Below are 27122 nucleotides of genomic sequence, written 5' to 3'. Positions count from 1 at the left end.
ATTTTCCCCATTCATCAATACAGTCCACATTCATCAATAGAGAAGCAGTGCTACTAGTGGAAAGATCACAGGCCTGGACGTCATAAGACTTGGGTTCTACTCCAAGCTCTGCCAATTGCTTGCTGTGTGACTTTGGGCAAGTCACTTAACTTCTCTGTGTCTTGGTTTATTCAACTGTAAAACGGGGATTCAGTGCCTGTTCTCCCTCCTACTTTGACTGGGAGATTTTTTTCTTCTTTCTCTCAGTGCCATTTTGTCTGGTTCTTTTTCTTCTTTAGCCATGCTTGTAAAATCCTGAAACTCATAGCAGATTAAAAAGGCTTAATGCAATTTATTACCTCACAGTTGTATTCAATTTAGAACATTAATAAGTTTCACTTAAGCTTAGCTAAGGAAAATCCTCCATAGCTAATGAAATTGTGGTTGAGTTAGCAATACAAATCTAGAGGTTTTGTAATAAACTAATGAAAACAGATTTCCGTGCAAAAAAAACCCCCTAGAAAACATTGAAGTGGCTTAAAACTTCTTAAAAGATGTTGATTTGGTCAGTTTTTCGTAGTCATGAAGAGATAGAATAGTGAGTTCCTGGTTTTACAGTTCTTTGAAAAGATATTTTAAAGACCTGCTGATGTTTGTGTTTGAAACCTGATAAAGTGGTTTTGCTAATGTCATGGTTAGATTTGGACAATTTGGATAATTCAGGTCCACATGCATTAAATGCCTTTTCTTCCCAGTGAAATTTATTCTTACAGGGATGTTGTGACTTGGGCACTTTTTTCCTCTTCCTGTTTCTTGATCCAGTGTAATTAAATAATAGATTTTATTTCATAACTTTGCAGTAGCAATAAAGGGGAAATTATGTTCAGCAGTCTTGTTTATTTTTTCTTCTGCCCCCTTCCTCAGTTTAAAAGTGTTCTTTTCCCACTATGCTAAAATGCTGTGAAACAGCCTGTTCAAATCTATGTCCTTGGGAAATTAATGCTAATTACATAATTTAAAAAAATTACTGATGTCTAATATAATTTTGGCCACAAATGTTTATTTGAAGGAAAAGCAAGTTTGCTCTTTGGAAAATGATGCTAAGATTTTAATAACTGTTCAAGCTTATCGAAAATTAACTTTTGCGTGATAATTTTTATTTCAGTGTGTCCTTTCACTTGATTGTTTAATAAGAGTTTTGGGAAAATAAACTGTCGTTTTCCTGAGTAAGGAAAGATTTCTTGAAACATTTTGAAAGACATCCATTCTCTCAAAAATGTATTTGTGTATTTTATATACTGTGATCACCGTTTTTGTATATCCTAAGAAATAGTTTCCCCAATGTTGAGTGAAGATTATAGGGTAGATTAAAGATGTTTTAGGATGACTTGAACTTCCCAAGAAACCGGAGGTTAGTTCAGAAACATAAACCAGGCATTGATCAAGGCAGAAGAGTGAACCTAAACAGTTTGGTACTCAGACAGCCATCATTAATGAAGGTTATTTTTTAATGTATGTGAAGAGCAATTGTGTGTAATCTTCATGACCTTTGCCTTTGAATTTGGTACTTAGTGAAACACTAATTTGTGGCCCTTATATCCCCGGTCAAATTGTAACCACTGTGAATTCTTCAAGGTTTGTATACTTCACAACTGTCCTGTTTGCCCCATAACAATGACTGAATCTGATATTGTTAAGAAGCAGATGGTTACCTCACCTACATTGCCTTCTCTCTCCTTTCCCACTGGAAAGGACGAAGTGAAACCCTTTCTTTTTCCAGACGTGAGGTTATCTCTGCCGAAATCCTCGTTCGAACCCTGTGGCTCGTGGCAGGCTGTTAGGAACTTGATATTCATTCGTTCATTCATTTGATTGTATTTATTGAGGGCTTACTGTGTGCTAAGCACTGTACTAAGTGCTTGGGAAAGTACAGTATAACCATAAATGGACACAATCCCTGCCCATAACGAGCTTACAGTCTAGAGGACAGGGAATATTTGAGGAAAATCCCTCCTCAATCAAGCAGTGGTATTTATTGAGCGTCGACTGTGTGCTCTGTGACCCTGTCCGAGTCACTTAACTTCTCTGTTCCTCAGTCTCCTCAGCTGCAAAAATGGGGTTCAATACCTTTTCTTCTTCCTATTTGGATTATGAGCCTCATGTAGGATCGGAACTGTCTGATCTGGTTAATTTGTATCTACCCCTGCACTTTAAACAGTGCTTGACACACAGTAAGAACTTACCTAACACCATTATCGTTATTATTATTATCCTTAAAAGCTGTCAGAACACATCTTTCGAGAACAGGGATATGGTAACCTGTTTTAGGGGGAAATTCTCTAGGTGCCTTTTTTCACAGTTTGAATCTTTCCATTGGTTGAACTTGGTTTCTTCAGACTACATCCCGTTGCATCAAGCTTTCTCATTTACCAGTATTTGAAATGACTGTCTATTTAAAATGGAAGCAAATCACCGTTTTCTCTTTATCCTTGGCAGTGAAATCAGAACCTTAGGGAAGAACCTATCTGGAATAAAACAATGTGTATGAAATAAACTTACAAAAATATTGCTTCTCTGCAAGATGAAGTATATTCAGTTAGCCCAGACTTCAGGACTTGGAACTATAAGTTCAATTTAAAGGAATGCATTTTTGAATGATTGCCCTAAATTCTAGATGGTCTAGAAATTAAAAAAAAAATGTATGTTCTTCAATAAAAGAGACAGTACCCAGAGACTGACAATTCTTTCTTTATTATAATGTGCCAAAGCTTATAGAGATTCAAAAAAACACTACCTATGAACATATGGTTTCTTGTATGCTATTAGCTGCAGCTTTGGTTTGTCTCTTGGTGGCTATTTCTGTTTCTCTATTTGGATGGATTTACTATTTAGAGATTACTCACTGGGACATGACTGATCTCAGTAGGGTGCTAGATCATTTCATCGAAAAGAAGAAAGTTTGGCTTGTCATCTCAAATTTGGTAAAGAGGCTGTGAGCCTAGTTTTTGACATTCTGAGCTTAATTTGGATTACTCCTTAACATTTGTTTCCCCCCATTTTAGGTAAATTTAAAATAAAAAGATGATCTGCTAGGAGTAACTGATCTGACAGTGTTAAGTGACTCTTCTTGTTAGAAGCCTTTAATACCTATGTATTTTGCCTTCTGTTTCTTTTTTCTGCTAACAGCCAAAGCTATGACCGTTACTAAACAGAACAAATTCAAAAGAAATGATCTTAAAAGTGAGTTTGTTATATTCATTCATTCAGTCGTATTTATTGAGTGCTTACTGTGTGCTAAGCGCTTGGGAAGTACAAGTTGGCAACATATAGAGATGGTCCCTACCCCAAAATGGGTTCACAGTCTAGAAGGGGGAAACAGACTACAAAACAAAACATGTGGTCAGGTGTCAAGTCATCAGAATAAATAGAAGTAAAGCTAGGTGCACGTCATTGACAAAATAAATAGAATAGTAAATATGTACAAGTAAAATAAATGGAGTAATAAATATGTGCAAACATATATACAGGAGCTGTGGGGAGGGGAAGGAGGTAGGGCGGGGGGGGCGGGGACGGGGAGAGGAAAAAGGGAGCTCAGTCTGGGAAGGCCTCCTGGAGGAGGTGAGCTCTCAGTAGGGCTTTGAAGGGAGGAAGAGAACCAGCTTGGTGGATGTGCCGAGGGAGGGCATTCCAGGCCCGGGGGAGGACGTTGGCGGGGGGGTCAACGGTGGGACAGGCGAGAACGAGGTACAGTGAGGAGATTAGCAGCAGAGGAGCAGAGAGTGCGGGCTGGGCTGTAGAAGGAAAGAAGGGAAGAGAGGTAGGAGGGGGCGAGGTGATGGACAGCCTTGAAGCCGAGAGTGAGGAGTTTTTGCCTGGTGTGTAGGTTGATTGGTAGCCACTGGAGATTTTTGAGGAGGGGAGTAACAGGCCCAGAGCATTTCTGCACAAAGATGATCCGGGCAGCAGTGTGAAGTATAAACAGAAGTGGGGAGAGACAGGAGGATGGGAGATCAGAGAGGAGTCTGATGCAGTAATCCAGAATAGTAATCCAGAATCAGAATAGGATGAGAGATTGAACCGGCAAGGTAGCGGTTTGAATGGAGAGGAAAGGGCGGATCTTGGATGTAATCTGGTCTAATTCTTTGTTCTCTAGTCTTTATACTGCTTCTAAGATTTTTATGATTCAGTACTCAGCATATTTAACATGTACCTAATAGGCACAAGTAGAAAAAATTTTTGCATTCTTTTGTTACCATTTAAAATTCAGAATGTACTGTATTGCAATGGCCAGGCTAAATAGGTTTACCGAGACCTAGCAGCCTATGAATGTATCTTAGCCTAATGAAATGAAAAGATTTGTCTCTGCTGTTCTTGAAGTAGCAATATGAAAGTCAGAGGTAGCTGGGTTTTTTTTAACCAAACTGTGTTGTTAACTTGACTGCCAACAGACCAGAACTGTGTTGCAAGATTGATACCTTGAAAATCAAATTTGTATCCAACTTTATAATTCCTTTTTTAGATGTACTTTATTTCTAACAAGACCTATTCCCCCCCCCCCCCCCGAAGTTCTAGATCAATCATTCAGCCAAACGATGCTATTTATTGGACCTGTACTTTGTGATTAGCACAGTACTAAATGCTGGGTGGAGTCCAATTCAGTGAATTGGCAGACAGGATTCCTGCTCTCATGGAATTTATAATCAAGGGAGTAGATTGGGGAAGCAACAGAGTATAATGATAGTGATGATGGTATTTGTTAAGCGCTTACTATGTGCCAAGCACTGTTCTATAAAGATGTGGCCATAAATGCTGGAGAGATGGGGTTGGGCCAAGCACCAAATTGCTTAGGTGGTAGAGACTCACTCATTCATTCAATTGTATTTATTGAGCACTTACTGTGTGCAGAGCACTGTACCAAGCGCTTGGGAAGTACAAGTTGGCACCGTATAGAGACGGTCCCTACCCAACAACAGACTCACAGTCTAGAAGGGGGAGACAGACAACAAAACAAAACATGTAGACAGTTGTCAAAATTGTCAGAACAAATAGAACTATAGCTATATGCACATCATTAACAAAATAAATAGAATAGTAAATATGTACAAGTAAAATAAGTACAATAGTAAATCTGTACAAATATGTACAAGTGCTGTGGGGAGGGGAAGGAGGTAGGGCAGGGGGGATAGGGAGGAGGAGAGGGAAAAGGGGGCTCAGTCTGGGAAGGCCTCCTGGAGGAGGTGAGCTCTCAGTGGGGCTTTGAAGGACTCAAATGCAGAGGTAACCCTGAAGGAAGGGAGAATAGTGTGGGGGAGAATAGATTTTAGTCAAGGAAGGATTTTTAGAAGAGATATTTCAGTAGGGCTTTTTGAGCCCGTCCTCTTGACTCTGAGCCCATTGTTGGATAGGGATTGTCTCTATTTGTTGCTGAATTGTACTTTCCAAGCGCTTAGTACAGTGCTTTGCACACAGTAAGTGCTCAATAAATACGATTGAATGAATGAATGAAGATGGGGGAAAGTTCTGGTCTGTTGGATATGAAGGCGGAGGGAATTCATGGCAGGAGGGAGGATATGAGAAAGGAGTTGCCAGAGAGAGATACGAGAGTACGGTACAGTAAATAGGTTGGTGTTAGAGTTTATGGGCTGGTTTGTAGTGGGAGATGTGAGACCAAGTAGAAAGGAGAGAAGTAATTGAGTGCCTTAAATCCAATTTCAGGGAGATTGTGGAGGAGGGAGATGGGCAATCACTGCAGGTTTGAGAAGTGTGCATAGATGATTTTTTAGAAAAATGATCGGGATAGCTGAGTGAAGTACAGACTAGCAGGACAATAGACTAGAGGCAGGGATGCTATAGTTGAGGAGAGGGATAAGACAAGGGCTTGGACCAGTGTGACAGCAGTTTGGAGGGAGTGGATGTTGTGAAAGCACCTTAGGTAGCAGAAGACTATCCCTCTACACTCTCCATTAATCTGTAGTTGAAGCAGACACACATTTAGGGCAGTGCATAACCCAAGTAGGGTCATTCAGGATGTCAGAAGAGACATTGTGTGTGTCTGTGTGTGTGTGTGTGTGTGTGTGTGTGTGTGTGTGTGTGTGTGTAACATACTGACACCAAAATTCATCAAATATTTTGAGTAATCTAGATTAAGTTCAGAATGTCAAAAACTAGGCTCACAGCCTCTTTACTAAATTTGAAATGATAAGGGCATGTCTACTTGATGAGAAGCAATGTGGCTTAGTGGAAAGAGCATGGGATTGGGAGTCAGGTCATGGGTTCTAATTCTGGCTCCACCATTTGCCAGCTGTGTGACTTTAGGCAAGTCACTTAACTTCTCTGTGTCCTCAGTTATGTCATCTGTAAAATGGGGATTAAGACTGTGAGCCCCACGTGGGACAACCTGATAATGAATCTACCCCAGCACTTAGAATAGTGCTTGGAACATAGTAACTGCTTAACAAATGCCATAATTATTATTATTATTATTTCAAAATATCTCTGAAATATCTCTTGCAGTGTGATCTTTGGAAAGAGCAAAAAACTGGGAGTCTGGAGACCTGGGTTCTATTCTCGACTCTTTCTGCTTGGCTGCTGCATGACCTTGGACAAGTCCCTGGACTTCTGTGCCTGTTTCCTCATGGGGAAATGGGGGTTAAATACCTCTTCTCTCTCAGAGAAGCAGCATGGCACAGTGGAAAGAGCATGGGATTTGGAGTCAGAGGTCATGGGTTCAAATCCTGGCTCCGCCACTTGTCAGCTCTGTGATTGTGGGCAAGTCACTTCACTTCTCTGGTCCTCAGTTACCTCATCTGTAAAATGGGGATGAAGACTGTGAGCCCCCCGTGGGACAACCAGATCAGCTTGTAACTTCCCCAGCGCTTAGAACAGTGCTTTGCACATAGTAAGCACTTAAAATGCCATCATCATTGTTATTATGTAGGACAGGGACTGTGTCTGGTCTGATTATCTTATATCTACTGTTCAACACAGTGTATGGAACAGAGAAATCCCTTAACAAATAATACTATTATTGTGATTAATATTAATTATCCTAAGCCAAACTTGCCCTTAAAATGAGGTCAGGAGAGAGACCTCCCCATTTTCACTTCATTCTGAACTGACTGAAGATGCAGACTGCGTGAGAGAGGTTAGTCTAGGATAACCATCACCGTCAGTGGTTCCCTATTTGTAACAGCCAGAGGCAGATTCGGTGGCTCAGTTGGAAAACAACTTTGAAACATAATTTGGTTTGATCTTCAAGGTGAAAGCAGTTCATTTATGCAAGGTTGTACATCATGCATTCATATTTAAGCAAAACAACATAGCATCAAGGTGTCTCGCTAATTGGCAAGTTTCCCGGGGGTTGGTGTCATCCTGTCCCTCTTTGTTGCACCCTTCATCTCACTGGCCTGATCCCAGGCTTCATCATCATCGTCAGCACTCTGTACTCACTGGGTGGGGTGGGGGGGGGGGGGGGGCGGTGTGGCCGCCAAAAGAACTGTCTGAAAGGGGGACTTCAAAAGAGGTGCTACAACAATCAATTGTTTTTATTGAGCGCTGACTGTGTGGAGAGCACTGAACTAAGCATTTGGGAGAGTTCAATATGACAGATGGCAGACACGTTCCCTGCCCACAATGAGTTTACAGTCTAGAGGGGGAGACAGACATTAATATGAATAAATAAATTACAGACATGTACACAAGTGCTGTCGGGCTGAGGGAGGGGTGGTTAAAGGGAGCAAATCAGGGTGATGCAGAAGGGAGTGGGAGAAGAGAAAATGAGGGCTAAGAGAAGACCTCTGAGAGAATATATGCCTTCAGTAAGGATTTGAAGGTGGGAGGAGTAATTGTCAGTTGGATATGAAGAGGGACAGAATATTCCAGGCCAGGGAAAGGACATGGATGAGAGGTAAGCAATGAGATAGATGAGGTCGCGGTACAGTGAATAGGTTGATGTTAGAGGAGTGAAGTGTCCGGGCTGGGTTGTAGTAGGAGAGCAGCAAGGTGAGGTAGGAAGGGACAAGGTGATTGAGTGCTATTACATCAATAGGAATCAGATTTTCCTTAAATCTCATGAGTCTTGTTGGTTCAAAATCAGTGGTTCACATGATAAAAATAGGGACACGTTGTAATTGTTTTTGTTGCAGTTGAATTATTACAAATTCTTGTTGCTCTCATTTAAAGTCAGGCTCTTATTTAGGCCAAGGAGGTGTGATTTGAGCTGGTGTTTGAAAAGGATTCATCGTGATCTGAGGAAGAGCTGGGACAGCAGAAGTCAGTGTGGCGCAGTCAACAAATCAATAACCTGGAATCTCTAAGGCTGTTTTCTAATTGCAGTAAATTCCCTCACCCCTCTGGCACACACACTTTTCTACTATTTCAAAACAGAGTTAACAGTGTGCCAATAGCCTCTGCTATCTTTCCAAACAGAGTATGTGGTGTGTATTTAGTCACTGGATTCACAGTTGCTCACTGTTCAGTCACTTCTTAGACCTTGGACATATGGTTCTGAGGGGGAAGCAGGCTTCTTTGAAGTGGGGAAAGGGAGGAAGTGTGTCAACCACATTACCCAGACTATAGAATGTTACCGATTTGTACTTCCCAAGCGCTTAGTACAGTGCTCTGCATACAGTAAGTGCTCAATAAATACGATTGAATGAATGAATGAATGGAATCTTTAAAGGCAGAGGAGAAAATCATTTAGTCTTTTAGTCTTTTCATGGTATTCGCTAAGTGCTTGCTTTGTGCCAAAGACTATAATGAGTGCTGAGGTATATACTCATCAGGATAGATACAGTCCCTGTCCCAGGTGGGGTTCACAGTCCTAACCCCCATTTTACAGATGAGGTAATTGAGGCCCAGAGAAGTCAAGCGATTTGCCCAAGGTCACACAGCAGGCAAGTGATGGAGCTGGGATTAGGACCCTGGTCCTTCTCACTTCCAGGCCCGTGCTCTATCCACTAGGCTATGCTGTACTCCTAGGCCATGCTGCTTTTAGTCCTGAAAACTGAAGTCTGTTGGCTGTTTCTAGAACAGATAGTAGGACAGAATCAATATTGCCGTCCTACAGAGTGGCTTTATCATTGGCTTTTAGCTTGATATGACTATTCTTCTAGTTGTATAAACCTTTCTTTTAACCATTTGCAGTTTTCTGTACGTGTTAGCCGAATGTGAATCTGCCCTGAGGGAACTGGTTTTTCTTTTCAGTTTTACTATCCTTCCTCCAATTTGAGCAACTCTATGCATGATGTTTCCCTATGCAAGCAACTTTAGGATGTAGGATTTGAATAAATGCTATCTTCTGTAACAAACTGACAAGGAAGTGCATACAAATGATCACCGTTCCGCATGTGGTGAGAACACTGGGACATATTGGAAGCCAACGGAGATTTAGTTGTTCAAAATAGAGCTTACAGTAATTACCTTAATCTCAACTTGCACCTGCTTTGGGTTTTCAAATGTATTTGAAACTATAGGAGAGGAAATTGTGCAATAACATAAACATCACCTGCCAATTTGCATACCATGGTAAACAGCGTGGTAGGAATAGAAGGAATTATGAATCCTGGAAAAACAAATTTGAACATCTGGTACCCAAAATGTCAAAAAGCACAAATTCCCAAGTGCTGGGAAAGTAAAAATGATAAATTTAATTTAATGATGGACTTAGAATTCTCTAATACTGTGGTATTGTTATTTCTTAATAACTCTGTAAATTACTTTGTTTGGAACAGTTTCCCAATGGAACCATTGTGGCAGTCATCCAAACCATTATATGGAAATGATAGTCTGAGTTCTTGACTTTTGGTTTAACAGTACATATCTGGAGTTAAAATAAGTCAGCCACAATTGGCTATAATACTATTTTTTCAAGCAGTATTTGGATTTCAATTTTACTAAATATCTGTTTAAACTGTTTTTATCCTGAGTAGTATTGTCACAAGCATGGCACTTCGTTTATATAGATAACTAAAAGCACTAGCAAGATAGGGTCTTTGAAGAGAGCACCTTCAGTTTTAGTTTCCTTAAATGAATGGTGAAGAGAAAATAGACCAGTTAACTGTTTTATTTCAGCAGTTGGTTGTCTCATGCCATGCTCTTACATATGAAACATATTTAATGTCTTTTGGTGGAGAAGTTTGTAGTGTCGTCACTATTAATGTCCACAATATCTGTTTGAGGTTGGCCTGGGCAAGCACTATCCCTACTTTATATATGAAGAAACAAATTAGGGAATTCTAAAGCTGAGCTAGTACCAGTGGTGAATATGTGACAGCAGATATCCACCTGTTCGATTCATCAGATAACGGTCCTTTTTTGTGGGTTTTTCATTCTGTGTGGCTTTTTCTGAAACAGGTACTACCCATGCAAATTAGTATGAACTAAAATGTTCAAGACCTGCAGTCTGAAAAGGTCGGTAAATATCATGAGAAGCAGCATGGCCTAGTGGAAAAAGCACAGGCCTGGAAGTCAGAGGACCTGGGTTCTAATCCCGGCTCTGCCACTTGGCTGCTGTGTGACTTTGGACTAGTCACTTAACTTCTCTGTGCCTGTTACCTCATCTGTAAAATGGAGGTTGACAGTGAGCCCCACATGAGACATGGATTGTGTCCAACGTGATTAGCTTGTGTCTATGCCAGCACTTCGTACAGTGCCTGACACATACTGGGTACTTAATTCATACCATCAAAAAAAAGCCATTCTAAAAATATCAGGCATTCTTTAATTAGTAAAATTTGGCTCCTTAACATTGTCTGTTAGATTGTCATTGGTTTTAGTTTTATTTATTTCATTATTTATTTTATAACTCTTGAATGTATTGTATGTCGGCAGTTGCTTGTGCTACCTTCGTCTAGTTTTGCTGAGTATTAGGAGGGATACGATGTCTCACCTCTCTCCGTGTCACACCTGGAGAGTTTCCAGTACTCTACCAGTCTCGACTATGGGAGGGAGAGTCAGGCAGAGGCATATTCGTTCAGTCAATCGTATTTATTGAGCGCTTACTGTGTGCAGAGCACTGTACTAAGCGCTTGGGAAGTACAAGTCCATTCCTAGCTTGGGCAGTGGCTAGTGAGTGGAAGGCAATCTGCTACAAGTCAAAACTCACCTGTGCTGGGCAGCAGTGGCATGGGAAAGAGTCACAGGCAGAGACTCAAGTTTACCATGTGGAAGGAGACAATGGTAAACCACTTCCGTATTTTTACCAAGAAAACTGTAGAATACACTACCGGACAATTGCAGATGGAGGTGGGGCATTCTGGGAGAGATGTGTCTGTGTGTCAGAGACGACCCGACACCATAAGACAAGACAAGGGTGTCTAAAGAGGAGGTTGAGATAGCTGAATATTACTAGGACTGCAGGCTGCTGAAATATTTTTCCTGCTCAGATATCAATTAATCATCAGCGTTTACTGAGTGCCTCCTGGATGCAGAGTGTTTTGGAGAGTACAATAGCAGAGGTGCAGTCAAAAGGTCAAGGGGAATGGAACACTTTTCAAATTATTATCTTTACTGTTATGTGCTTACTAAGTGCTGGAGTAAATGCACATTTATAGAATCAGACACAGTCCCTGTCCCACAGTCTAAGTAGAAAACACCATGACTTATGACTTAGTGGATAGAGCACAAGCCTGAGAATCAGAAGGACCTGGGTTCTAATGCCGGCTCCGCCACGTTTCTGCAAATCACTTAAGCTCTCTGGGCCTCAGTTACCTCGTCTGTAAAATGGGGATTAAGAGTGTGAGCCCCATTTGGGAGAGGGACTGTCCAACGTGGTTAACTTGTATCGAACCCAGCGCCTAGAACAGTGCTTAGCACTTAGTAAGCACTTAACGAGTCCCATCATTATTATGGGAGGTAAAGGCCTTGGCCATGATCACGCAGAATGCAACCGGCAAATCCGGGATTAGAGCCCAGGTCCTCCGACTTCCAGGCCTGTTCTCTTTCCATTAGGCCATGTTACTCCATGTGTGATGAGGATAATGAGGAATCACATTCCCGGAAGACAGTGGCAGAAAATGAACATAAAGTGTACAATTCCTTAAAGAGAGTGACCAGGGTTGTCACACATTGCTGGGCTGGATTCATCCAGATTGTCAGTTTTCCTGTTCTTGTGTTCTCAATTACAGCTTTTTAAATATTTCCCAAGCATTTTTTTTGCTCACATTTAAAATTCAGACTTTTTTCGTATATAAAAGATTTCCTTGCATAAAGTTTATATACAAACATCTTAAAAGAAAACAGTCACATGATTATTGTTTGCTCATCTAATTTCATATTTAAGAGGGATAACTGAAGAATTAGTTCCATGTCTAGTCTGTTGTACTCTTACAGTAAATACATAAACAAGTGTTTATATAGCTCTTCTTAAGCTTTGCTGGCTCCCATTGTTTGTGGCTTTGTAAATATTCAGACCATATAAATACAAAAGGAATCTTTGAATCCTGAGATACTGGTAATTATAGGCTTATGTGTTCAAAAATTCTGTTAAGCTGTGGGAGTATTATTCCCAAAATAAAAGTTCAAATTGATTTCTAAAAATTTGGGAGTTGTTTGAGGATTATTTTTAAAAAAGTGCTTAAATGGATTTCTATAAAGTTGCATGCAGCTTTGATGAATTTATATACTGTAACTTTTTCTTTCACATATTTGACATAGTAGACAACCACTGCAAAAAAAGTAGTAGAAGCCAATCATATAGAAACAAAAATGCTGAACTTAAAGTTATCTATAGTGCTGTTTTATTTATAGAATTATGAATGTATTTGTATGCAAGTCACTGTCTTAACAATTATAAGTTCTTATTGATATATCACTGTCAATTCCTGTTTTGTTAGAAATAATCGTATCAATCAATTTTGCATGGACTCCATTCTAATGCAAATGCAAAAAAGGCAAAAGATATTTGGAATTAAATATGGGAGCTTTAGACCTGGTCTCCACATGGAAAGTGAATTAGAAGGTTGACAGTTATGTGGTTAATTTCGTGTGTGTGTGTGTGTGTGTAACTGTGAGCCCGTTGTTGGGTAGGAGCCGTCTCTATATGTTGCCAACTTGTACTTCCCAAGTGCTTAGTACAGTGCTCTGCACACAGCACTCAATACGTACGATTAAGTGAATATATTGAATCCAATTGAATAATTCAGGCCTCAAGTGTATTTATTTGGGCTAAACCATGTAGTTGGATGTTTATAATCAATCTTTTTTATTACGGCTTTAAAGTGCTTATTATGTGTCAAACACTGTTCTAAGCTTGGGGTAGATACAAGTTAATTAGGTTGGACACAGTCCCTGTCCTCCATGGGGCTCACAGTCTAAGTAGGAGGGAGAATAGGAGAACTGAGGCACAGAGAAGTTGTGACATTCCCAAGGTCACACAGCAAGCAGTTGGCACGGCCAATTGCTACTGTTATCCATCCTACTCACATGACTTATCCAGGGAAGCTGGAAACCAACTTCGGTCCAGTACTTGGTTGTGTCTGATTTTTCCTTGCCACTTGTTGAGTAGGGCCAGTAATGGAGTGCGGCCTCTCATAACCACAAGTGCAGCCCTTGCATTTGTCAAGATGACCTTAGAGAGTCCACTTTCCATGGAATGAAAAACAGATTGGAGAGGGTCTAGGAGTGAACTGGAGGAGAGGAAGTAGAGGAGGCAGATGTAAAAACTTTCTCTAGGAGTTTGGACAAGAAAGGTAGGAGGGAGATAGGGTGATAACTAGGAGGGGCGTGTGGTCGAGGGATGGTTTCCAGAGTCCTGATCTACTCATGGGGGTCAAATGCTAAGTTGTGTGGAAACTACAGAGATCTGGGTGTTGCGCCTGCTCTTCTCTTGGGGCAAACAGGCCACAACGTTCACATTTCTTGTGTGATGTTGTGTCTGCATCCTCACCTCTCCCACCTCCAAGCTTCTGTTCATTTGCCTTAAAGTCCCTTGCCTTCATATCCGACAGACCATCACTTAATCCATCTTCACTGTCTCTCTCCAGGAGACCTGCCCCCATCGATCAGTCGTATTTATTGAGCACTTACTGTGTGCTCCCAAACACTTAGAACAGTCCTCTGCACACACTAGGTGCTCAATAAATGCTCTTTATTGCTTCTGGGAACATGCAATTGATATTTTTCGAAGCGGGTCTGTTAGGATTATGCCATTAGAGGCTGTGTTCAATTTATGTCCATCTGAGTTATGACAGTTGCCATTGTAACCTCTTTGAATTTATACATTGGATTTCATGCTTAGAACGTCAAATCCAGTTTCAGGCCTCAGACTTGTCAAGTACCTGTTAGGTAACCCCATGCCCTGTGGCTTCACAGTTATCCTGTTTTCCCTCCCCTCTTGTAGTCTTCCTAGAGTGGGAGCTGACATAAGGTCCTGAACCCCAGAGCAATTTTCTCTTTGGGGAGAGGATAGTCAATTCAAAGCAGGCTACCCCCCCCCCCCATATAAAAAGAAAGTAATCCCCAAGGTCTCCCCTCCTTTCCCTGAAATGCACCCCATTATTCCTGGACCCCTCTAAGCCCTCTTTCTGGAGATCCTACCCTCTTCCTGTAATAGCACCATTAACTGACAATATTTTCCCTGTAGCCTCCTCCTTCCTAAATAAAAACACTGTCAAGAATAAAGTTAATTATTTTTTAGCAATACATTCACCTTGCATGAAATGAAGCAGCAAGAAAATCGAGCACAGGCCCAGGAGTCAGGAGGACCTGGGTTCTAATCCCAGCTCCACCGCTTGTCTGCTGTGTGATCTTGGACCAGTCGCTTAACTTCTCTGTGCCTGTTACCTCATCTGCCAAATGGGGATTAAATCTGTGAGCCCCACGTGGGCCACGGACTGTGTCCAACCCGACTACCTTGTGTTTACTCCAGTGCCTAGCATAGTGCTTGACACATAGTAAGCGATTAACTACCACCATTATGAAAACAACAAAAAATGAATGAATGAATGAATGAAACAGAACCAGATTGGAGCACATTTATAATTCCTTCCCCGCTGAGCTCTTGGTACTGATACTGACAGGTTGATGTGTGTTTGGGGTTTTTTTTACACCTTCCTACCTCCTCATCCTGCCCCAATCACCCATGTTGGAGCTCTTCAGAAAACCCCTTCAAATCACCTCAAATATTCCTGGAAGTGCCACCCACTCAAACGCACACCGTGAGCTCAGTTAAACAAAGGTAAACAAATAGTTGTAAATGTCGTTCTGTGTTTTAGATCATTTGTAAGTGAGGTAATGCATATGCATATAGTGTCATTCTTTAGGTACTGTAGTTTGCAATTTTCTGTCAGTCTGGTTGCTATTGACTATATGAAATTCATTAATGTAGGTCTACTAGTCAAATTTCATTTAGTATGCAGTACTGGGTAATTTGGGTAAAAATAGTGTTCCCCAGCCTTGATTCAGGAACCAATCCCCCACTTACAATATTGTCCCTTAGGGAAAAATTGATTCCAACTTACAGTGTTTCAATTTATGACTCAGCTTTCAGGAACCAATTATGGAGTGAGTCTAAGGACTCTGTGTAGTAGAGAGGAGTGAAATACCTTCATATTCGTGTCAAGTCGGATCTTTCACCTTTTGTCTTGAAGATAGTGATGGTGGTGTCATTTTTGAGGTCCTAGTTTGCCACCTTAGTGTTCCGTATGTTGAGGAGAGTGTGACCTAGCGGAGATAGGTCGGGCCTCAGACTCAGAGGACCTGTATTCTAATCTCAGTTCTGCCACTTTCTTGCTGTGTGACCTTGGGCAAGTCCCTTAACTTCTCTGTGCTTCAGTTTCCTCATCTGAAAAAAAAAAGATTTAACACTGTGAGATTGTCAGACCTAATTACTATCTACCCCAATGCTTAATACAGTGTGTGTCATATGGTAAGTGCTTAAAAATTAAGTTATTTTTAGTATCATTAAGTCAAGCGTGTGTGGATGTTTAACCAGTACCTCGTGTCCGTATGTGAAAATCCCAATAGGTGATAATGATGTCATTTATTAAGCGCTTACTATGTGCAAAGCACTGTTCTAAGCGCTGGGTAGAGAAGCTGTGGCTAGTGGAAAGAGCATCGGCCTGGGAATCAGAGGACCTGGGTTGTAATCCCAGTTTTGCTGCTTGTCTGCTGTGTGACTGACCTTGGACAAGTCACTTAACTTTTGAGTACCTTAGTTTCCTCATCTAGAGGAGAAATAGGGTCAATGTGGAAAGAGTGGAAAGAAGATGCAATAAAACTATTCCACAAATATCTCAGTTCTCTGGTGGGTTTAAATGTCCAATATTTTTTGCTAAATAAAGCATTATCAGTAAATCAATCAATGGCATTTATTGAGCACTTTTTGTGGTATTTGATTAGCATTTACTGTGTGCCAGGGACTGTACTAAGCACTGGGGTAGATACAAGCAAATCAGGTTGGATACAGCCCATGTCCAACATGGGGCTTATGGTCTTAATCCCCATTTTTCAAATGTGGAAACTGAGGCACAGAGAAGAGAAGTGACTTGTCCAAGGTCACACAGCAGGTAAGTGGCAGAACCGGGATTAGAACCCAGGTCCTCCGACTCCCAGGCTCATGATCTTTCCACTAGCCCACGCTGTTTCCCATGTGCTGTTTACCTGTGTGCAGAACACTGGATCAACACTTGGGAAAGTACAATATGATAGTGTTGATTGACACATTCCCTGCTCACAAGGAGCTTACAGTCCAGGTTGGGGAATGGAATGAGGAGGCAGGAGACAGACATTAAAATAAATAAATTATGGATATGTGCCCAAGCGCTATGGGTCTGAGAGCAAGGTGAATTTGTGATTTAGGTATTTGCTTTTAGGAATCAGGAACTTTGGCAATTTAATATTTTGGCTAATTTTGAATTAGTGAGAATACGGTGAAGATGGAGTCTAAACATTGTCATAAGAAAAGCCTCAATATAATGAAGTCCCAGCAACTCTCTATGTGAGTTAATACACTTTAATAACAGTCCTGCATGAAGAACTACCATTTCACAAAATTCTCCAAAATTTTTGCCTTAAGTTTTATTATAGAGGTTCAATATTGAAATAAATGATGATCTAAATTTGAATTGTTTCATTAATGAAAGTAAGAATGATTGTTGCGCTTTTTTTTAGTTCTCACTGTTTGAAATGCAAACACCTCGCCACATCCTTAGTTAATTTTAGTATACCTAATAATACCCCAGAATAATAGAGTCTGTAATAAGCATCTGTCTGGGTGGGGTGGGTCTTTTATCCTTTATTATTTTTCGCTGAGTGTTTGGTGAAAATATGAACAGAGGAGTTAGTCCATTTTAGAGACATTGGAAAAAAAGTTTAGAGAAAACTGATTGAAGTAATGGCATTTCTGTCATGGCAGAATGAATACTTCATTCACCAAAACTATAATTTGCTGAAGCTGCAAAAAATGTTTTGCCGTAAGGTTACTATTAACGTACCCCTGTGCATCCTGCCAGGAAAGTTAACTTCATAAAGTCATTAAACCAGTGATTAGGCTTAAAATATTATTCCCTAGTCATTTCTTGTTAGATTTTATAATATAGTTACAATGGATACTGCTCTCTTTGTAGCGTTCAAAAATGGTAAAATACACATTTCTCATGAACTTTTAATTGTGAGCAGAGAGATTTGCCCTGCCATATTGCTGCTTTAGCTTTTTTACTTTTAATCTCATATTCTCAAGGAGTGGAATTAGACTAACATGGTTTCAGACTATCCGATCCAGCTTTCTATTTGGTGATTGCTCCCCACTGCTTATGGAAAAAATTTGCATTTTTTCAAAACTTGAGATTTTTTTTTTAATTTCAAAAGCATATTGAAAAGGCGCTTACCTAAGTTCTATGTTTTAAACATTGATTCATCAAGCGTCTTGCTGTCGGTTTTCATTTTCGTACTGGTCAAGTAATAATGCAACCTAGGGTAATGCTAAAAAGAAGGCTTTGTTCTTGGAACACGGATGCTACTTTTATAAAATGGGAAGTTATTTTGGCCACATATTTATCATCATTATTCATTTTTAGAAAACATTACCTGACACTGCTACCTCCTGAGTCTGCATGTGTGGCCAGAGAGACTTAACTACTGGTTCCTTCCACATTGATTACATGCTTTCTGAGACATTGCTTTAGGAGCACATGGACGCACAAAAAAACACCATTTTTTGGAAAAAGACGCCGAGGCGAGATGGAGCACTATTCACAGTCTTCAGATTTATTTTAAAATGATTGATCGTAAATTCCTTTTTCAGTTAGGGCTGAAAATTTATATATTTGCCAACCATCAGTTAGTAGGAAATAGGATGAGCCTGACATTCTCTTGCGTCTTCAGTGTAGTTTGTAATTCTTATATAGTGGTTACTGAGTGACTTTGTGTGCTCAGCACTATACTAAGCTCTTGGAAGAGTACAGCAGAATTAGTCGACATGACTCCTGCCCGCAAGGAACTTACAATTCAGGGCACAGGAACAGTACAGGTAGAAGGCAGAAGGAAAAAGGGAATGTGTTTAGGAGCAAGGTGTGGCATTCGAGTTCTGGAGTGTCCAGTTTTATTCCGGTCAGTCCAGTTTCCAGTTGGTGTGTCCCCCGTCCAATGTCCCTGCATAGCCAGGTGCTTTCGTATCAGTTTTTAAAATTTTCAGGGCCAATCCTCCGTCTTCCACGGCTCCTAATGCCGAGGGCGAGAAGTCGTATGCAGTGTCAGAGTCCAGACAGACCTGGGAGAAGCAGCAGAGATTCTGAAGTCAGCTGGGATTCGGTGTCTCTTATGAGGAAAACTCTAGCATCCTGGGAAATCTGCCTTCTGCAGAATGTCACACATGATGTCCCATGTCCAAGGGGTTATACAAGTGATATCACTTGCCTCTCCTTGTCACTGTACCTCGATCTTGTCTATCTCACCACTGACCTCGTGTCCGTGTCCTGCCTCTGGCCTTGATCGCCTTCCCTCTTCATATCCCACAGACAATTGCTCTCCCCCCCTTCAAAGCCTTGCTGAAGGCACGTTATCCCAGAGACCTTCCCTGACTAAACTCCCTTTTCTGCCATACAAAACATTATGTACTTACCTTTAATTTATTTACATTAATGTCTGTCTCCCCTTCTAGGCTGTAAGCTCACTGTGGGCAGGGAATGTGTCTTTGTATTGTTATATTGTACTCTCCCAACCACTTAGTCCAGTGCTCTGCACACAGAAAACGCTGAACAGGCAATGTGGCTCAGTGGAAAGAGCACGGGCTTGGGAGTCAGAAGTCATGGGTTCTAATCCTGGCTCCGCCACATCTCTGCTGTGTGACCTTGGGCAAGTCACTTAACTTCTCTGAGCCTCAGTTACCTCATCTGTAAAATGGGGATTAAGACTGTGAGCCCCACATGGGACAGCCTTGTATCCCCCTCAGTGCTTAGAAGAGTGCTTTGCATCATCATCATCAATCGTATTTATTGAGCGCTTACTATGTGCAGAGCACTGTACTAAGCACTTGGGAAGTACAAATTGGCAACTTTGCACATAGTAAGCACTTAACAAATGCCATCATTATTATTAAATACCATTGATTGAGTGTTATTCACAAGGATAATCAACTCACAGCCTACGTGACACAGATAGTAAAATCATTTCCTGAAGATTGTCCCCCCTTTTAGAAAACACTGATTTGGTAGTGGTAATATGTGTACCTTATATTTTTATATTTATAACTTAATGAAAGGATGCATTTTAGGACAGTTTGGGAATTAGTATTTTTACAATGAATTTGGCTTTGATAAACCGCTTCAAAGAACAAATGGCCATGACGAGGTGAATTTTGGTAGAAGTGACAGACCCATTCTTTTTATAACATTTTCTTCACTAGCCTTATTTTTTCAGATGGAAGCCTAAGTATTTTCTGTGCCCTCAAACAAATCAGAATAAGGAGCTTTTCTTGTCAAAAATAGAACTATCATTTTTCACATTCTTATATTTTCCAGGTCAGTTTCAAGTAAGATTAAGTTACTGTAACTTCCAAATTCCTGAAAAGTCTCTAGTCTCTGTAGCAGTAAAGACCCAAGTGAGCATTTGGGGAGAAATCTTGAACTTTTCATGCAGTATGTTTTGTGTTGTGCATGGGAGATACAGTTAACTTTTTGTGTGCTTGTGATTAGTGTGGAAAAAAATTAATGCAGTCCAGTATTATGATTTATGGACTGAATCTTTTGCCCACTGAAGACTTGCCAAAACTAAAAGTATTTTTTTCCTTTGGGTATTAGAAACAGCTACTGTTTTTGTTGATCTTTTTAACTTCTGAATAGGCCTATTTCAAGCCATACCAGCATGGGAGCTCAGATTAATAATATACTTATTCAGCCAGTGATACTGAGTGAAACCATTGCTCATGTGGGTATGAAGGATAGAATTTCATAAAATTATTTTCAGGTGCATTAATGCATTGCTGGAAGCTGAGCATGAAGTTTTTTTTGCATGAAAGAAATCAGAGATTTCTGTTTATTGTATCATGTTGCAGGTGTGCTTGCTAGTTTAATCTAATTGCATTTTTATATCCTAAAACACAAGCCTTTTGCTTTCAAATGTAATAATGTGATTACGGAATTATCCTCAAAGATGATTTCAACCATATTTAATTCAGTATACATAACTCTTGAAGCGTCGTAACTGCAGTATATTCATCTTTAATTCTGTGTAAACTTGGTAAATAAAATGCATGTCGTGGAGGCAAATGTTACATTTTTCATTTATTATTAGTTGCAGCAAGCAGCCGAAGTTTCTCAGCTGAGAGGATCAAGAGTTATTTCTGCTGAAGATCTGCTGTTTCTAATGCGCAAAGACAAGGTAATAAAAAGCTAGACTTTTTAAACGTTGATAACACTTTAATCCAGTCTTTTTAAAATAAAGAACTTTAAAGCGATCCCATCCAGTGTTATGATTTAAGATAACAAACAGTAAAGCTCAAAGATATCGTGCAAATAGAAATTGTAACCTTAATTTAAAGAAAAAGACGGAAGCCTAATCCAGAAGTTCCCAGTGAGCATCTTTGGGATGCTTGGTTTAAATTCTCAAACTGCAGACCTGTGTCTCCAGAGAAAGTCTCTTTGGATGATCTAATGAACACAATTTGTGAACCAGAGTATGACAAAATAAATGGAATTCTCACAGCCTAAATTCTCAACATTTGAGTAAAGACAACTGCAAAATGTCTGCTGACTCTCCCGAAGCAATTTCTGTAACCTTGAACAGACTGTGACTAAATTGCTGTCTTATTGCTGATGCCATGGAAATTGGAAGGCGCTAAGACCTTGAAAAGAGAAATGCCCAATGAAAGAGTGAAATTATAGGTTTTTAAAAAATGAAAGGATCAAGTGCTATTTCCTGGCCATTTTCCTGCCAGTATTTTCAAGACTTAGTACCAGAGTTGAACATGGACTTCTAAAGAAGAGATGTTGGCTGGTGCATGGATGTCTAGGAATCATCCCACAAAATACCAACTCTAATTCATTTTGTGCTGAAAAATGAGCTCTTTAAGTCTATAGGACATCTATTTATATGTACAAATATATATGTACACATATATACACCTTAAAGAGCTTATTCAATTGTATTGAGCACTTACAATGTGTAGAGCACTGTCCTGAGTGCTTGGGAGGGTAAAATATAATGGTGTTTGTAGGCATGTTCCCTTCGCACAAGGAGCTTATAATCTGTTTGCTAATTAAACTTTGAAGAACACCACCAGTGAACTGGTGGACGTCTTTAAGCAGAAGCTTTTTGGTCAGGTTCAAAAAGCATGATATCTCTTTCGGGATGAAGTCATTCTACATTAGGGAATTGTTAGACATTTGCAAAAGCGGTAAATTCTACGAATAAACAGGAAGAGAAAATTGAAGACTGAATTTGATGGATAGTTCAGTAGTTAATGTTTAATGTTTTTCTCTTTTATTAATGATGGCATTTATTAAGCACTTATTTCACGTTCATAGAGAAAGAAGTGTGTGTGTATATATTGACACAGGCAAATACCATATATGATTACAAAAAACTTATCCTAGATAGGAAAGATTATTAGGTACGGAATGATGATAGACCAAAACAAGACAGTTCCCAAACCCTGAGGGTGGAAAGAATCATTCTTTGTGATAAGGGGACATCTTTGTTTGGGCTCAGTGTTTGGTCTCTTCCTCAACTACATAGCCCAGGATCCTCTGAGGAACTCTGAGAAGCAACCCGGCCTAGTGGATAGAGCATGAGCGTGGAAGTCAGAAGGACCTGGGTTCTAATTCTCTACTCTCTGGTCTTCCATGTGACCTCGGGCAAGTCACTTCACTTCTCTGAGCCTAAGTTACCTCATATGTAAAGTGGGATCCAATCCTACTCCCTCCTACTTAGACTGAGGGCCTCATGTGAGACAGGGACAGTGTCCCAACCGGTGTCTGCCCCAGTGCTTAGAACAGTGCTTGGCACATAGTGAGAACTTATCAAGTACCATTAACAAATGCCAGAAAAAAAACTGAAGTCCTCCATCACCTTCTCTTTTCTGTGTATCTTTTACCACTCCTGTATCATGGTAGTTCAGATTCAATAGCCACATCTTTATTTTATTCAATAGTATTTATTGAGCACCTACTGTCCGCAGAGCACTGTACCAAGCATTATTTCTCTCTCTGAAAATTTGATTTCTCTATCTTTAATTTTCCTTCAAGGGTAGGAAGGTATTCTTATTCTTGGAACCATTTTATTTGAAAAATACTCACACCTCTTAATTATTAGTATAATACCCCTTACGTGTGAAGCAAATCTCTCTAAGCAACTAATTGAAGTAGTCTGAACTATTTTACATGCCTTTAAATATTTTTGCTTGAAGCCTAAAGCAGCATAAATAACATTATCTCCTCCTTTAGCAGGAAATAATTTTTTCCACCAGTTTAAAATAGCATAATATAGATAGAACAAAGGTGTTCAGTGAAGGGTGAACACTTTTTTTTTGGTACTTTTTGCCATGATTTAGTTTTTTAATTCTGCTGCCACGTCAGAGTTTCTAACCATAAAGTTGCAAACCGTAAAATAATTTGTTCCCAAAATATTAAGGGCGCGTGTGTGTTTGTGTGGGAGAGAGAAAATTCCTTAAGTGTGGCCTGGGCTGGATACACAAACTTTAGGCCTCCCTTTCCTTCTCTCTCACTCTCAATTCCTCCCCTCACACTTCTGTCCCCCGAAAAAGGAGGAAACAAAAAAGAGGAATTGCTCCAAAAAGGAGCACTTCCAACTCTTCTATTTAGTGGATTTGGAAGTAAACCATGTGGTTAGAACAATTAGAAGAAAAAAACTTCTTACAAAACTGTAGTGTCAGTTAATCAAACAAAATTTATTGTTTGCTTTCTGTGTGCAGAACACTGTAGTAAGTGGTTGAGAGAGTACGGAAAAAGCAAAAAGATATAGTCCCTTCCCTCTAGGAACTAGCAATCTAATGGGAAAAAAACGAGCGGGCAATGACTGCCCAGTAGTAGGAACAGGAGGAAGACCAGGGATATAAACAGGTGACAAGAATAAGTAAAGATGAAATAGGTCATTGATATTGACTTTGAAATCAATCAATCTGTCGTATTCATTGAGCACTTATGTGCACAGCACTGTACTAAACACTTGGGAAGAATGCAATACAAGAGAGTTGGTAGAAACAAGCCCTGCCACTGAGAAGCCGATAATCTACAGTGGAAGACCAATCATCTGAACAAGCATAGTGTATGCACTTGGTTGTTCACTGCAGCCCCAAAGTATTTATGTGAAAATCCATATAATCCATTTCCCTTATCTATAATTTATTTTAATGTCTGTCTCCCTCTGTAAACTGAAGCTCCTTAGGGGCAGAGAGCACAGATACCAACTGTATTTTAATATACTCTCACTGTACTGCTTAGTACAGTGTTCTGCACACAGTAAGCATTTCAATAAATACCACTGATTGATTGAGGTAGGTGTCATGGAAATATAAATACATAAGTGATAAGGATAGCTGTTGACCTGGGGCATTGGGAGAAGCAGCATGGCTTAATGGAAAGAGCCCGGGCTTTGAAGTCAGAGGACATGAGTTCTAATCTCGGCTCCACCACTTGTCTTCTGTGTGACCTTGGGCAAGCCATTTAACTTCTCTGTGCCTCAGTTACCTCATCTGTACAATGGGGATTAAGACTGTGAGTCCCATGTGGGACAACCTGATTACCTTGTACCTACTGCAGCACTTAGAATGGTACTTGGCACATAGTAAGCGCTTAACAAATACCATAATTATTATTATTATTATTATTAATCACAGAAGGATTCCTAGAGGGTGCCAGATTTTAGGATGACTTTGAAAAATGGAAAATTATAGTGGATTTGAGTGATGAGGGCATCTCAGGAATGGGCAACAGTGTGACTGGGGTCAGTGACAGGAGAATCAATCAATCATTTATTGAGCACTCCCTTGGTGCAGAACACTATAACAAGCATGTAGGAGAATATAGTAGACACCATTGGTAGACATGCTCCCTGCCCACAGTGAGCTTATTTTGTAGAGGAGCTTACAGTCTAGAGGACTGATTTACAGTGAAGATTAAAGAGAGTTAGAAGATGAGTTGGGGAAGAGCAAAAAGTCTACACTGTGGGAAGCCCTGTTGCTTTCTGTTTCCAGCTCGTTAGTGATAGCAGAAATGTAAGCAGGGTGGGTGGAGGAAAAGGGTGGGGTTTAAAACCAATCCTTAACCTGAGTCAATAGCCCATATTTTTGACTTGTACTTTCCAAGCGCTTAGTACAGTGCTGTGCACACAGTAAGCGCTCAATAAAGACGATTGAATGAATATTTTGGGGAGGGGCTTGCAGGAACTGTAAGTAATTTCAACAAAGCATGGTGTGAGCTCTAGGTCTATGGTGTAATTTAGGCAGCACAAGAAAACAAGATAGCTTTGGAAGCTTTGAAAAGTCATGCTGGGGTTACACAGCAGGGCATGAGATCAGCCCCAAAGAAAGTAAGACTAATGAATGCACATTGTAGTAAGCCCAATAGGCATTTTGTTTCAGAGTGTGATTGCCCCATTTTTAGGTGCTTTATTGCTCATCCACTGCATGACTCGCACTCCCTGACCTCACACTTCAAGCTGTAACCTTTGTTTCTCAAAAAAGTGTGTCATGTATTATGGTAAAATGTCTCATTAGGCAAATCTGTTCCTGTATTTCCAAATTTCTGTGGAATCGGAAGGGATTCTGTTTTGCATGGAATAAAATAAGTGGCCCTGGTTGAGCAAGGTAAGGCTCATCTGTGACCAGTTAGAGAAGAGATTAAATTGAGAAGAGCACTCTTAAAATTGAAATGGTTAAACTGTGGAAAAGAAGGGAGGAAGGTTACATTTGATCCAAGTCTCTGGTGAAAAAGTTTTAGTGTCCCAAGGTAGATAGTGACTCACATATATTCCTAATATACTATTTCCGTTTCCCTTCACTTTATTTCCAGTTCTGAAGATGTGTTTTGTGACCTCCCATTTTCCTTTTCTCTTTTCACTCCATATTCCAGCTTTCATTTGCTTCACTTTGCTAATCCCCTGCTTCTCTTGGTCTGGTGTTCAGGCATTACTCTAAAAATATTTCTTTCCTTTATTCAATCAGCGGCATTTATTGAGCTCTTACTGTGTGCCGAGTACTATACTAAGCGCTTAGGTGAGTACAGAAGCAGCATGGCTCAGTGGAAAGAGCTCGGGCTTTGGAGTCAGAGGTCATGGGTTCAAATCCCAGCTCTGCCAATTGCCAGCTGTGTAACTTTGGGCAAGTCACTTAACTTCTCTGTGCCTCAGTTACCTCATCTGTAAAATGGGGATTAAGACTGTGAGCCCCCCCGTGGGACAACCTGATCACCTTGTAACCTGAACAGTGCTTTGCACATAGTAAGCGCTTAATAAATGCTATCATTGTTATTGTTACAGTACAATGGAGTTTAGGCACAATCCCTGCCCACACTGAGCTTGCAGCCTACAGGAGTTAAACATTTAACAGATGTTTAAATAAATTACACATAGGGAAAATGGGAAAGAATGAAGGCATGTACTTAAGTGCAATGTGGGTGAAAATCAAGTGCTTAATGGTTATGGATTCAAGTGCATAGGTGATGCAGAACATCATGGAAGTCCTCTTGGAGGGTTTCGAAGGTGGGGAGAGTGGAAGCCCATCAGATAGGAAGGGGAAGGGAGTTCCAGGCCAGAGGGAGAACATAATAATAATAATAATCATGATGACATTTATTAAGCGCTTACCATGTGCAAAGCACTGTTCTAAGCGCTGGCATGTGCAGCAAGATAGAAGAGATCAAGGTACACTGACTAGGTTGACCTGAGAGGAGTGAAGTGTTTTGTCTTGGCCATAGCAGGAAATTGGGAAATCAGTGAGGGTAAGGTAGGAGGAAGAGATAGGGTGATATGATCATGATTTCCAGGGAGGGTTCCAAGAAGGTTTGTGGTCAAAAGAAATTATGAGGGTGGATAATGCGATCCTGGGAGAATAGAAGGGTTTTCATCTTTACAGCCTTATGAACCTTTATTTGCATTTTATGGAATGTTTTGTGTTAGTCCTTTATAGTCTAGTGCAAGTATGTTTATGACTGAACGATCATGGGATGAAAATTATTTAGATTCAATAATTTTAATGTTCATCCTTTACCAACAGTTAAGTATGTTGAGATTTTTCCAAGTATTCTGTTATTCTTTTCTAGAAGAAACTCAGAAGACTGCTTAAGTATATGTTTTTTCGGGATTACAAATCTAAGATTGTCAAAGGGATAGAAGATGATGATCTTCTAGAAGGTAAGAAAATACACACACATACATACACACACCTACAAAACACTGATATGTACATATAAATATATGACACTATATATATTAGAAAAAATATGCTGCAGGAAGATACTGTACTTACTAAAATATCTCCTTAGTCGTTTTCCTTGCCATTTTCTATTTAAATTACTGCACAGAAGTTCACTCTCAAAATGGTAAGTGCTGCACTGTTTAATATCAGAACATTTTCAAACTAAAAACTGGTACTGATTAAAAGGATAATTGATTTCAGGGTGCACAGTTTGAATGTGGCAGATGTCAGTAGAAGGGTGTATGGCTTTGAAATTCATTCGAATGGGCATTTGTTA

At 40.1% G+C, this 27122-nt stretch overlaps 1 protein-coding gene across 3 annotated transcripts in view; it reads left to right on the top strand.

Annotated features, from left to right (window-relative positions):
- SUPT3H (SPT3 homolog, SAGA and STAGA complex component) overlaps positions 1-27122 on the top strand; it is a 415169-nt gene that overhangs the window by 268243 nt on the left and 119804 nt on the right. For all 3 annotated transcript variants that reach the window (XM_038750984.1, XM_038750985.1, XM_038750983.1), the window contains 2 exons: positions 20707-20793; positions 26691-26781. In XM_038750984.1, coding sequence (XP_038606912.1) covers positions 20707-20793; positions 26691-26781 — 178 coding nt within the window. The remainder of the gene's footprint in view (positions 1-20706; positions 20794-26690; positions 26782-27122) is intronic.

Source organism: Tachyglossus aculeatus, chromosome 9 (genome assembly GCF_015852505.1).
Source record: "Tachyglossus aculeatus isolate mTacAcu1 chromosome 9, mTacAcu1.pri, whole genome shotgun sequence".
In the NCBI taxonomy this organism is placed as follows: Eukaryota; Metazoa; Chordata; class Mammalia; order Monotremata; family Tachyglossidae; genus Tachyglossus; species Tachyglossus aculeatus.
The sequence above is the reverse complement of the archived record's forward strand: the minus strand, read 5'-3'. Positions and strand labels throughout refer to the sequence as shown.